Source organism: Carlito syrichta, unplaced genomic scaffold (genome assembly GCF_000164805.1).
Source record: "Carlito syrichta isolate Samal-C Ts95f unplaced genomic scaffold, Tarsius_syrichta-2.0.1 Scaffold303290, whole genome shotgun sequence".
In the NCBI taxonomy this organism is placed as follows: Eukaryota; Metazoa; Chordata; class Mammalia; order Primates; family Tarsiidae; genus Carlito; species Carlito syrichta.
The window spans coordinates 59,520-72,385 of NW_007247386.1; the positions used below are offsets into that span (position 1 = coordinate 59,520).

At 46.8% G+C, this 12,866-nt stretch overlaps 1 protein-coding gene across 4 annotated transcripts in view; it reads left to right on the forward strand.

The window, feature by feature from the left end:
• The window catches only part of DHX8 (DEAH-box helicase 8), a 39,530-nt gene that overhangs the window by 20,749 nt on the left and 5,915 nt on the right, over window positions 1-12,866 (forward strand). For all 4 annotated transcript variants that reach the window (XM_021712463.1, XM_021712465.1, XM_008058309.2 and 1 more), the window contains 6 exons: window positions 179-373; window positions 963-1,148; window positions 1,270-1,480; window positions 2,218-2,399; window positions 5,800-5,940; window positions 10,769-10,924. In XM_021712463.1, coding sequence (XP_021568138.1) covers window positions 179-373; window positions 963-1,148; window positions 1,270-1,480; window positions 2,218-2,399; window positions 5,800-5,940; window positions 10,769-10,924 — 1,071 coding nt within the window. The remainder of the gene's footprint in view (window positions 1-178; window positions 374-962; window positions 1,149-1,269; window positions 1,481-2,217; window positions 2,400-5,799; window positions 5,941-10,768; window positions 10,925-12,866) is intronic.

A 12,866-nucleotide genomic window follows, 5' to 3' on the forward strand; every position in this document is an offset into this window, starting at 1 on the left:
TGCACTCCAGCCTGGGTGACAGAGTGAGACTCCAACTCAAAAAAAAAAATACTGTTGAGTTCTTTAACCATGTGTGTCCTCTTCTTCTTGTTTAGTGTTAAAACATAAGTATTAATTGTTTCATTCTAGGGTAACGTGGCACGTTTTAGTGACCCTGTTTCTCTTCTGTTGCTTTCAGGCTGTCCATGACAATCAGATCCTGATTGTTATTGGAGAGACAGGATCTGGGAAGACTACGCAGATCACACAGTACCTGGCAGAGGCAGGCTACACTTCCAGGGGCAAGATAGGGTGTACCCAGCCCAGAAGGGTGGCAGCCATGTCAGTGGCCAAAAGGGTATCAGAGGAGTTTGGTTGCTGCTTGGGCCAAGAGGTAAGTAGATCATGAGGCTGCTCTGGAGATACTGTAAGAGAAGCATAAAGGTCCGATCTTTGTCTATGCATGAAAATACTGAGCCAGGCTTGGTGGCTCAGCCTGTAATCCCAGCACTTTGGGAGGCTGAGGTGAGTGGATTGCCTGGGCCCGCGGGTTTGAGACCCGTCTGGGCAACTTGGAGAGACCTCATCTCTACAATAAGTCAAAAATTAGCCGGGTATGTTAGTGCACGCCTGTAGTTCCAGCTACTTGGAAGGCTGAGGTGGAAGGATCGCTGGAGCCCAGCAGGTCGAGGCTGTGGTGACCGGAAGTGGCCACTGCACTCCAGTCTGGGTGACAGAGTGAGACTCCAACTCGAAAAGAAAAGAAAATACTGTGGCCTTTTTCAGGTTTCTCCTGATGGAGAGAGGGTTCTCGTCAGTGTCAATCTGTTCAGGGTCAAGTCCAAGATATCCCTTACTGTACATCTTGGTCAAATCCTTACCTATGAAGCATATGAGTATCAGTCTGCCTGGGCCGAGATCTGCCTGGCGATTGTGAAAAGGGGGTGTTTGTGTCTTAGGTTTTCGCTTCTGTCCTGCTCTAGGTGGGCTACACTATCCGGTTTGAGGACTGCACCAGCCCCGAGACAGTCATCAAATACATGACAGACGGGATGCTGCTCCGGGAGTGCCTGATCGACCCTGACCTCACCCAGTATGCTATCATAATGTTGGATGAGGCGCACGAGAGGACCATTCACACCGACGTGCTTTTTGGGTTGTTGAAAAAGGTAACCAGGAGCTCTGTAGTGGCCCTTCTGCCTGTTGGAATCTCAGTTCTGGGAATCAGATTTGAGTATCTGTGCCTTTCAGGTAGTGTTTTCTAGTAAGCTGTACCCCATTTCCCTTTAGACAGTTCAGAAACGGCAGGACATGAAGCTGATTGTCACTTCAGCCACCCTGGATGCAGTGAAGTTTTCTCAGTACTTCTACGAAGCTCCCATTTTCACCATCCCAGGTCGAACATACCCGGTAGAAATACTGTACACAAAGGAACCCGAGACAGATTACCTGGATGCCAGCCTGATCACTGTCATGCAGATCCACTTGACAGAGCCGCCAGGTAAGGGGGAAGAGCAGTTTTTCCCTCCCAGGCCAAGATTCCTAGTATAGGTCTCTTTTTTGCTAATCTGTTGAAAATGCCTCTTAAATTCTTGTTATCTCTATTAATTCAGGTTTGCATAGTGAATTGGTGGTGGTGAAAATATAGATAATGATATTTAGATAGGATTTAAATGCCCCTGTTTAAGCATGAACAGATGACTACTTTTGTATAATGTTATATAAACAAACTTCTCTTCACTTAGAGATCAGAATATGGATGTGTATTTTCTGTTATTTGAAATTCTGTTTTGTGTGTGTGCATGTGCGTGTGTGTGCGTGTGCATGTGTGTGCATGTGCGCACACGCACACCTCACTGTCACCCAGGGTGTAGCGGCACACTCATGGCCATCACGGCCTCAACCTGATGGGATCAGGTGATCCTTCCACCTCAGCCTTCCAAGTAGCTGGAACTACAGATGCACACCACCATGCCCAGCTAATTTTTTGATTTATTGAGGAGATGAGGTCTTGCCAAGTTGCCCAGGCTGGTTTCAAACCCTGGGCTCAGGCAATCCTCTTGCCTCCACCTCCTACAGTGCTGGGATTACAGGTGTGAGCCACTGCGCCTGTCTGAAGTTCTGTTACCATCACTACAGTTTCTGTATAGAACACACACTCACATACACACACACACACACACACACACACACACACACAAAATTAGAAAGTGTACTAGCACTCTCTTCTCCAAATAGGTGATATCCTGGTCTTCCTGACTGGTCAGGAAGAGATCGATACTGCTTGCGAGATCCTCTATGAAAGAATGAAATCCCTAGGACCTGACGTGCCCGAGTTGATCATCCTCCCAGTGTACTCTGCTCTTCCCAGTGAGATGCAGACCCGAATCTTTGACCCAGCTCCGCCAGGCAGCAGAAAGGTAACACTGGGCAAAAATGAAGCCCCCATGTTCCCTGAAACCATGCAGCCTGCCGTAGTAAGGATTGCTCAGGGTGGATGCAAGTCTTGTGTGTTAGGTTTTAGAGACTGGTCCAGTTTGTTTAGGAATGAGGGTCTAGTATGTGACCTGTATTCGTCTTCCCCCTACTTCATTTGACAGATATGTGATGAGCCTCTACCAGGCTATGAGCTAGACACCAGGGCTGCAGTATGAGGACAAGTGTGAGGATAGGGCTCTATCCACTGTGGGCATCCACCAACTAGCAGGCCTTCAGTATGAAGTATGAAAGTGCTCCTGGTGGTTACCCAGAGTGGGAGCCCTGGCCCAGCCTTCTCAGAGGAAGTCCTGAACATGAAAGACAGGGCACAGGCATTCCAAGGATGCAGAACCACCTGTGATGTCCTGGAGGCAAGCACTGGGTCCAGTTCAGGAGAAGGTGCAGTTTCAGTAGTGAGAGCTGTGTGTGACTGTGTGCAGGAGACTGCAGGATAGAGACAGATGGATTTCTGTTAACAACAGCTTTATTGAAATATAATTTACAAGCCAGGCTTGGTGGCTCAGCCTGTAATCCCACGCCTTTGGGAGGCTGAGGTGAGTGGATTGCCTGAGCCCGCAGGTTCGAGACCCGCCTGGGCAGCAAGACCTCATCTCTACAAAAAATCAGCCGGGCATGGTAGCGCATGCCTGTAATTCCGGCTACTTGGAAGGCTGGGGGGGGAAGGATCGCCAGAGCCCAGCAAGTCGAGGCTGCGATGGCCGGGAGCGGCCACTGCACTTCAGTCTGGGCGACAGAGTGAGACTCCAACTCGGAAAAAAAAAAAAGAAATATAATTTACATGCCACACCATTTACCCTTTTTAAGTGTACAGTTCAGTGGCTCTTAATTTACTCTTGTCCCTCAATTTGTGTGGGGATTGGTGCTAGAGCCCACCCCTCTCCCCAGTATCTAAAGATGCTCAAAGTCCTTGATATGGAACGACATGGTATTTGCATTTGCATGTAACCGGCACACGTGCTCCCATATGGTACTATAAGCAAACTCTAGATTACTTATAATACCTAGTACAACAAAAGTGTTGCATAAGTAGTTGTTACAGCGTATTTTTCATTTGTATTATTTTTTATTGTTGTATTATTATTTTTATTTTTTGCAAATACTTTTTATCTGCTGTTGGTTGAGTACACAGATACGGAACCAGCAGGTACAGAAGGCTGGCTGTGTTCACAATTGTGCAGCCATCACCACAGTTGATTTTGGAACAGTTTTATCACCCCAAAAAGAAACCCCGTACCCTTTAGCAGTTACCCACCACTAGCACCCTGTTCAGCCCCTGGAAGCCACTAATCTCTGCTTTACATCTCTGACTTTGCCTATTCTAGACATTTCTTTTTTTTTATTGTAAACACGAGTTCTTGCCAGGTTGCCCTCGCTGGTCTCGAACCTGCAGGCTTAGGCAGTCCATTCGCTTTGGTCTCCCAAAATACTGGGATTACAGGCTGAGCCACCAAGCCCGGCCTATTCTAGACATTTCATGTAAGTAAGGTCATATCACTTTGTGACTGACTTATCTTGCTTAGCATGTTTTCAGAGTTTATCCACACTGTGTATGTATTGATACTTCATTTTTTTATGCCAAAGACTGTTCTGTTGTGTGGCTGCACCACATTTTGTTCATTCATTCATCAGTTGATAGACATTGGGTTGTTTCCACTTGGGGCTATGGTCAATAAGGCTGCTTTGAACTTTTTCGTACAAGTGTTTGTGTGGACATGTGTTTCATTTCTCTTCGATGTATACTTAGGAGCAGAAGACAGGTGGGCTTGAGTAGCGTTAAAGAGTTAAAATGAGCAAGATGTGGTGGCTGCTGAAAAAGAAGATGGGTGAGGGAAAAGTCAGGCTGACTCAGGTTTCTGGTTTGGGCAGCTGGATGGAAGATGGAGCTGAGGAGAGAATCACGGGAGGAGGAGCAGGCTTTGGGGGTAGGTGGTGAATTCTTCCCTGCTCTCTTCCTCATAGCTGGACTTTTTTTTTTTTTTTTTTTTTTTTTGAGTAGGAGTCTCATCTGTCACCCAGGCTGGAGTGCAGTGGCATGCTCACGGCCACCGCACCCTGGATCTGCTGGGTTCAGGCGATCTTTCCGCCTCAACCTTCCAAGTTGCTGGAACTACAGGCACACACCATCACGCCTGGCTAATTTTTTCATTTATTGTAGAGATGAAGTCTCACCAAGTTGCCCAGGCTGGTCTCGAACTCATGGGGTCAGGCAATTCTCTTCCCTTGGCCTCCCAAAGTACTGGGATTATAGGCATGAGCCACCATGCCTGACCAACTGAACTTCTTTCTAAGCAGGGCTACTGCAGCTCTAGGGGCAGGTAGAAGCCTTTCAGGACCAGTAAGATGCTGGCATGATATACATTGTTTTGGTGCCTCCTAGCAGTGGTTTTTCTAAGTAATTGCGTTTTATTTTTATTTTGTTTTTTTTTGAGTTGGAGTCTCACTCTGTTGCCCAGACTAGAGTGCAGTGGCTGCTCCCGGCCACTGCAGCTTTGATCTGCTGGGCTCCGGCGATCCTTCCACCTCAGCCTTCCAAGTAGCTGGAATTATAGGTGCGCGCTACCATGCCCGACTAATTTTTTGATTTATTGTAGAGATGAGGTCTCAACAAGTTGCCCAGGTGGGTCTCGAACCCGCGTGCTCAGGCAATCCACTCACCTCAGCCTCCCAAGGCGCGGGATTATAGGCTGAGCCACTAAGCCCGGCTAGCAATTATGTTTTATTAGCTGAATCTCTGGGTGAAGAACAGTGGCAGTGCCAGGGTGAGACTAATGATCTTCCAGAGCACACAGAATGCTACACACACAAGCCATGAAATTCCTCTGTCACTCATGGTTCATTATGATCAGAAAAAAACAATCTCTCTCTTGCTCCACGTACACATTCCACAGAAACGAATGACCCATTTTGCAGTCCAGATGTCTCGGTAGGGGAAAGAAAGATCTCATTTTGCACTGGTACATGTGATGCCAGGAAGTAGCTGCTTTCCCAGGGTGCTAGAAAATTAAAATTGTAGTAATCAACACTGGATCTAAAAAGTGAGCTATGCAGCCATTTTCGCCAAATGAAACTGGCTTTGATTGACCTTAGCTTTGTCCTATTCCACTTCACCTCTCAGGTGCCACCCCCCTCTAGCCTAATCCTTAAGATGGTGGCACCTCCCCTTCAGCCTGTTGGAGGCCGAGCTGGAAGTGTCATTTTCACCATCTAGAGAGGAGACAGCCGCACCCTCTTTTGGGAGGATGTCTGGGTTCCGAAGACCCATTTCCTGCCTCAATTTTAAGAATGGGGCGCTCACTCCAGTTGTGCCCAACTCGCCTACAGGTTGTGATTGCCACCAACATCGCAGAGACATCACTGACTATCGATGGCATCTACTATGTGGTGGACCCTGGGTTCGTAAAGCAGAAGGTGTACAATTCCAAGACGGGGATTGACCAGCTTGTGGTTACGCCTATTTCTCAGGTATGGCAGCTTCTACCAGCAGCTTCCTGGAAATCTTGGGTAGGGCCTTTCTGAAATTGTGTGGTTCTGGAATTGAACTTTAGTGTTTTCAAAGATGAACTTTTTTTTTCTTTGAATTGGGATCTCTCACTCTGTCACCCAGGCTGGAGTGCAGTGTCACATTCACAGCCACCACATCCTTGACCTGCTGGGCTCAGGTGATCCTTCCGCCTCAACCTTCCAAGTAGTTGGAACTACAGGCATGCACCACCATGCCTGGCTAATTTTTTGATTTATTGTAGAGATGAGATCTCATCAAGTTGTGCCCAGGCTAGTCTTGAACCCATGGGGTCAGACAATACTCTCATCTCACACTCCCAAAGTGCTGGGATTATAGGCGTGAGCTGCTGTGCCTGGCCAAGAACATATTTTCTAAAGTACTATATTTAGCCATGATATGTGAGATAGTAATACATGAAATGGTTATACATTTCTTTGGTAATTATGGAATAATTTTCTGCCTAAATTATACTGTATTTTATTTTATTTTTACTTTTTGAGTTGAGGTCTCATTCTGTCACCCAGGCTGGAGTGTAGTGGCACAATCATGGCTCACTGCAGCCTCACAATAACTCCTGGGCTCAAGAAGTCCTCTCGCCGCAACCTCCAAGTATCCGGAACTACAGGTGCATGTCACTGTGCCTGACTAATTTGTTAATTTTGTGTAGAGACAAGGTTTTGCTATGTTGCCTAAGCTGATCTTGAACTCTTGGGCTTAAGCAATCCTTCTGCCTCCCAGATTGCCAGGATTACAGGCTTGAGCCGATGTGCCTAGCCTACCTGAATTATATTTAAAATGAGTAACGTGATCACCTTTTTGAGGGCAGTTTGTCAACAGTGTGCCCAAAATTTTCAAGTTCATCTCTAACCTAATTGCTCCACTTACAGTAATATATCTGAAAGTTAGAAATGATTGAACACATATGCTAAAGTAATGGAGAAGGATGTTCATTGAATCATTGTTTATATCAGAAAAGCTGAAAAAATTCTAAATGCACTCCAAAGGAGAAGGAATGTAATAAAATATGGAATATCCATGCCAGAGAATGTTGGTGACGTTAACATGATAGTGTTTATATCTATATTTAATGACATAGGCATGCAACTGTGGTATTTTATTTGAAAAAAAGTGAGCCTGCAGACCAGCATGAATGATATAATCCAATTTTTGTTTAAAGATAGGTGGTGTGGGCCGGGCTCAGTGGCTCAGCCTGTAATCCCACACCTTTGGGAAGCTGAGGTGAGTGGATTGTCTGAGCCCGCGGGTTCGAGACCCGCCTGGGCAACTTGGCGAGACCTCATCTCTACAATAAATCAAAAAAATCAGCCAGGCGTGGTAGCGTGCGCCTGTAATTCCGGCTACTCAGAAGGCTGAGACGGAAGGATCGCTGGAGCCCAGCAAGTGAGGCTGCGGTGGCCGGGAGCGGCCACTGCACTCCAGTCTGGGCGACAGAGTGAGACTCCAACTCAAAAAAAAAAAAATAGGTGGTGTGTGTTTCTGCAGTGTGTGTGAGCGAGGTGTGCCCGAGGCTGAGAATCACAGTCTAAGTGTCAGCCAGGGTTATTTCTGGGCTGTGCTGCGGGCGAGGTGCCAGTTTTCCTTTATACTTTCATTTACTGTCTTAATCTTTCATAGCAGTATGTGTTACTTTTGTTATCTGTAAAAACCATAGGCTCAAGCCGGGCATGGTGGCTCAAAGCCAGGTGCAGTGGCTCAAGCCTATAATCCCAGCACTTTGGGAGGCATGAGCGAGAGGATTGGCTGAGCCCACGGGTTCAAGACCAGCTTGGGAAATTTGGTGAGATCTCATCTCTACAAAAAATCAAAAAATTAGCCTGTCGTGGTAGCAGTGCTTATAGTTCCAGGTACTTGGAAGGCTGAGGCAGAAGGATTGCCTGAACCCAGCAGGTCGAGGCCGCAGTGGCTGTGAGCGTGCCACTGCACTCCAGTCCAGCCTGGGCGACAGAGTGAGACTCCAGCTCAAAAACAAACAAACAAAAACCCATAGACTGCTTATTTTGAAACTTGAATCGTAATAGAAGCTAATAATTGCAGGGTGCTTACCAAGCACCGGGCACTATCCTAGATACTTGACATACATTGACTCAGTACTTTCTCACATTGATCCTGCGTGGTACATACTATTATCCTCATTCCACAGAAGAGGAGCTTGGGGCACAGAAGGGTTCAGTGACTTTCCTGACATCACATAGCTGGTGGAGCCAGGATTTGAACCTGGGTGGTCTGGCTCCAGCTTGTGTGCTCTGCACCACTTCCCAGAACAGTGTGTGACACGCACAGTGATCAGAAACTTAGTTACACATGCCTGTCCTACTTTGGAGAGAGACATCTGTAGAACTTGCCATGGTGGGTGCCTGCCGCCTGGATTCCTGTGGTTAGTTGTCCCTTCATGTCCCATCCTTTCGTTTGTCAACAGGACAAACCAAATTGTTTATATCAGGAAACCTGAAAAAATTCTAAATGCACTCCAGAGGAAAAGGAGTTTAATAAAATATGGTATATCCATGCCAGAGAATGTTGGTGACATTAACATGGTAGTGTTCATATCTATATTTAATGATATAAGCATGCAACTGTGGTATTTTATTTGAAAAAAGTGAGCCTGCAAAACAGCATGAATGATATAATCCAATTTTTGTTTAAAAATAGATGGTGTGTGTTTTTGCATAGTGTGTGTGAGCGAGGTGTGCCCGAGACTGAGAGCCACAGTCTAAGTATATGGAACCACAGGTACATGCCACTATGCCCAGCTAATTTTTATTTATTTATTGTAGAGAAACAGTCTTGCCAGGTTGCCCAGGGTAGTCTCGAACCCCTGGGCTCAGGCAGTCCTCTTGCTTCCGCCTCCCAAAGTGCTGAGATTACAGGCGTGAGTCACCGTGCCCGATCGCAAACCTGATCTTTGAAATGGCTGCAGAGTCATCGTTGATATGATGAACATAGTTTATTTAGGTCATCTACATTTTGGGTCATGACCGTGGAGATGGTTGTTTTGTCTTCTTTTCCTTTTGCTTTGGCTTGGAGCTGGCATAGTGATTTGTAAATCCTGGTACTGTTTATAACAACAGATGGTTTTGTTAGAAAATGGCCTTCTTCAGATTGCTGTGCACTGTTTCCTAGCAACCTACAGCTGAACTGCATTTTTTAATATTAAAAAAATTAGTGCTCTTTTCCCCATCTCTAGTACAGAAGTCATATTACATTATTTTTGGAAAATAAGAGAAAAAACTTAAATACCCATAGTTTTTTTTTTTTTGAGTTGGTGTCTCACTCTGTCCCCCAGACTGGAGTGCAGTGGCCACTCCTGGCCACCGCATCCTCCACCTGCTGGGCTCCGGCGATCCTTCCGCCTCAGCCTTCTGAGTAGCCGGAATTACAGGCATGCGTTACCATGCCCGGCTGATTTTTTGATTTATTGTAAAGATGAGGTCTTGCCAAGTTGCCCAGGCAGGTCTCGAACCCACGGGGTCAGGCAATCTACTCACCTCAGCCACCCAAAGCGCGGGATTACAGGCTGAGCCACCGAGCCCGGCTACCTGTAGTTCTATTACTGCCACTGTCATCATTATGTTATCTTTCTCTCCAGTCTTTTCTCATCTTTGTGTCTTTCATGGTTGCAATTTTAGTAGTCAAGTAAGAATGCGGTTTTGTGTATTTTTTAAGTATTTAATCTTTTTTTTTGAGCCAGAGTCTCACTCTACCGCCCAGGCTGGAGGCGGGAGTGCATGGCACGCTCACGGCCACCACAGCCTCGACCCGCTGGGCTCAGGCAGTCCACTCACCTCGGCCTCCCAAAGTGCTGAGATTACAGGCTGAGCCACCAAGCCCGGCCTAATCTTTCTATTATAATAATTCATATTCAATGTTTAGTAAAATCTAAAGTTGAATTCACCTGCAGACCTACCAGCAGAGTTAGCCACTGTTACCACTTAAGGGTATTTTTTTTCGCTAGTCATTTCCTTCTGGTAGTTTACATATAAAGACTTTTACAAAATTAGTATTACATCATTTGGTAACTTGCTTTTTTCAAGTAAGGTGAATGAACCTGATTTTTATTTTTATTTATTTTTGAGTCGGATTCTCATTCTGTCGCCCAGGCTGGAGTGCAGTGACATGCTCATGGCACCACAGCCTCAACCTGCTGGGGGCTCAGGTGATCCTTCCACCTCAGCCTTCCATGTATTGGAACTACAGGTACATGCCACTATGTCTGGCTAATTTTTATTTGTTTATTGTAGAGACAAGGTCTTGCCAAGTTGCCCAGGCTAGTCTTGAAACCTTGGGCTCAGGCAGTCCTTTGGCTTCCGCCTCCCAAAGTGCTGGGATTACAGGCGTGAGTCACCATGCCCGATCGCAAAATGACTTTGCGATCTTTGAAATGACTGCAGAGTCATCGTTGACATGATGAACATAGTTTATTTAGGTCACCTACATTTTGGGTCATGACCGTGGAGATGGTTGTTTTGTCTTCTTTTCTTATGCTTTCTATTTGATACTGTGCCACACTGTTTGGGGTGTGTTTCTGAGATCTCTGTAACCTTCCCCATCCACCCTGTTGTATTTGCTCCTTGACTGACTCCCCTTGAAGTGTTGAGTATGGAGGGAGGTGACAAGAGCATTGTTAGTCTTGGAAATGGTCCTAACAGGAGTGAAATAAGCCCCATTTCTGGTTTTGCCAAATGCTAAAGACCCCCTTTGGCAGATTTCCTGGATAACGTGTTAAGTAGCGTTTAACAGGCGCATTCCTTTTCTGTGCTCACTCTCTAGGCTCAGGCAAAGCAGCGAGCTGGCCGAGCAGGGCGAACAGGCCCAGGAAAGTGCTACAGGCTGTACACAGAGCGCGCCTACCGGGACGAGATGCTCACCACCAACGTGCCAGAGATCCAGAGAACCAACTTGGCGAGCACGGTGCTGTCGCTCAAGGTAGCCATCACTGTCTTGTTAGGATACCTTGGCAGAGCAGGCCAGGCCTATGGCCTCAGTAGATGAATCTCAGTTTTATGAACCTTCTTGAATACTTCAGTAACTTCATGGAGCTTGTCCTTTTGAGGGAAATGCAAATGGCTGTGATAACAACCTCTCTCGGCGGGTCTGAGGCTAAGCTGGTGTGTCTGCTGTGAACATACATTTTTTTCTTACTATAATAACCATCAGGATATTTGGTTGTAAAAGGTTCTGATTAGTTTTGTTGTTGTGTTTTTGAATCGGAGTCTCACTCTGTCACCTAGGATAGAGTACGGTGGTACTTCCTCGCAATCACAGTTCACCATAGCCTTGACCTCCTGGGCTCAGGTGATCCTCCTACCTCAACCTCCTAGGTAGGTGGGACAACAGGCGCAGGCCACCATGCCCAACTAATTTTTAAAATTTTTTTGTAAAGGTGAGGTCTCACTATGTTGCCCAGGCTGGTCTCCAACTCATGGGCTCAAGCGGTCAGCTGGGATTATAGGCATGAGCCACCATGCCTGGCCTAGGAGCATTTTCTAAAAGAAAATTAGAAAAATATAATCGGTGCCAAACCGGACAAACACACTTAACCTCAGCCACTCTAGTGTTCGTATCCAGTTCTGCTCTTTAGAAGGGGTGGAGGCTCCTGTCCAGAAACTTCGCAAGGGAACTATCAGTGCAGATTTCACACTGGTCCTCTGGGGCTTTGTTTCCTTGTGAACCACTGCTCTTCCTCTCAGTCCCCCGTGAGGACTTCACTTGCTCTTGGCAGGAGGAGCTGCGTGAGTAATTGCCCAGCTGATGGCATTTCTCCCAACACAGATGCTGCCCTGGAGCCCTGGCACTTTCTGGTGCAGAGTGCTCGGTTGTCATGTATTATTCATTCCCTGTAAGAGGCAAAACAGCGCTCTAGACAGAGCCTGCCCTGGTCTCTGGAGTGCCAGCATCTGTGGCTTAGACGTCACTCCGAGCTGTGCAGCCTTGGGCAGGTTGAGCTTCTCTGCCCTCTGCTCTGTGCTCTCGTCTCTAAAAGGAGGCTGCTAACAGTTTCTGTTGCAGAGGAGTGAGAGATGCAGGTAAAGGCACTGGGCCCCACGCTTGCTGATTGCTAACATAACTCCTCATTGTTATTATTCATGCAGTAAGCATTTATTTTGAACACCTGCTGTGTTTATGGTCACGATCACTTTATGAGAAAGAAAGAGAAAGCTTAGGGCCTTCCACATCGCCCTTTACATGTGCTTGGGTAGTGCATCATTCAGGCCTTTTATTCATATTTGCTACCAAATGTATTGAACACCTGCCATGTGCCAGGCTCGGAGGTGGCACTGTGTTGTGGTTTTGTGAACATGGTTCTCACCCCTTGTAGACTCTGAGAGCAGAGGCCGTGCCTTAATTTTTTTCACGTCCCTCCCACGCAACATGGAACAGGAACAAGGCATCTCACAGAGGGATAGTGGGAATGACGTGTGCAAAAGATAGGACAGGCTGGTATAAATCTTTTTTAAAAATTATTATTGCCAGGCTCGATGGCTCAGCCTGTACTCCCAGCACTTTGGGAGGCTGAGGTAAGTGGGTTGTCTGAGCTTGCGGGTTTGAGACCAGCCTGGGCTACTTGGCTTAGCCTATAATTCCAGCATTTTGGGAGGCCGAGGTGAGTGGATTGTCCAGGCCTGCGGGTTCAAGACTAGCCTGGGCTATTTGGCTCAGCCTGTAATCCCAGCACTTTGGGAGGCCAAGGTGAGTGGATTCTCTGAGCCTGCAGGTTTGAGACCAACCTAGACGACTTGGCAAGACCTCATCACTACAATAAATCAAAAATTAGCCACGCGTGGTAGCGCGTGCCTGTAGTTCCAGCTACTTGGAAGGCTGAGGTGGAAGGATTGCTGGAGCCCAGCAGGTTGACACTGGGGTGGCC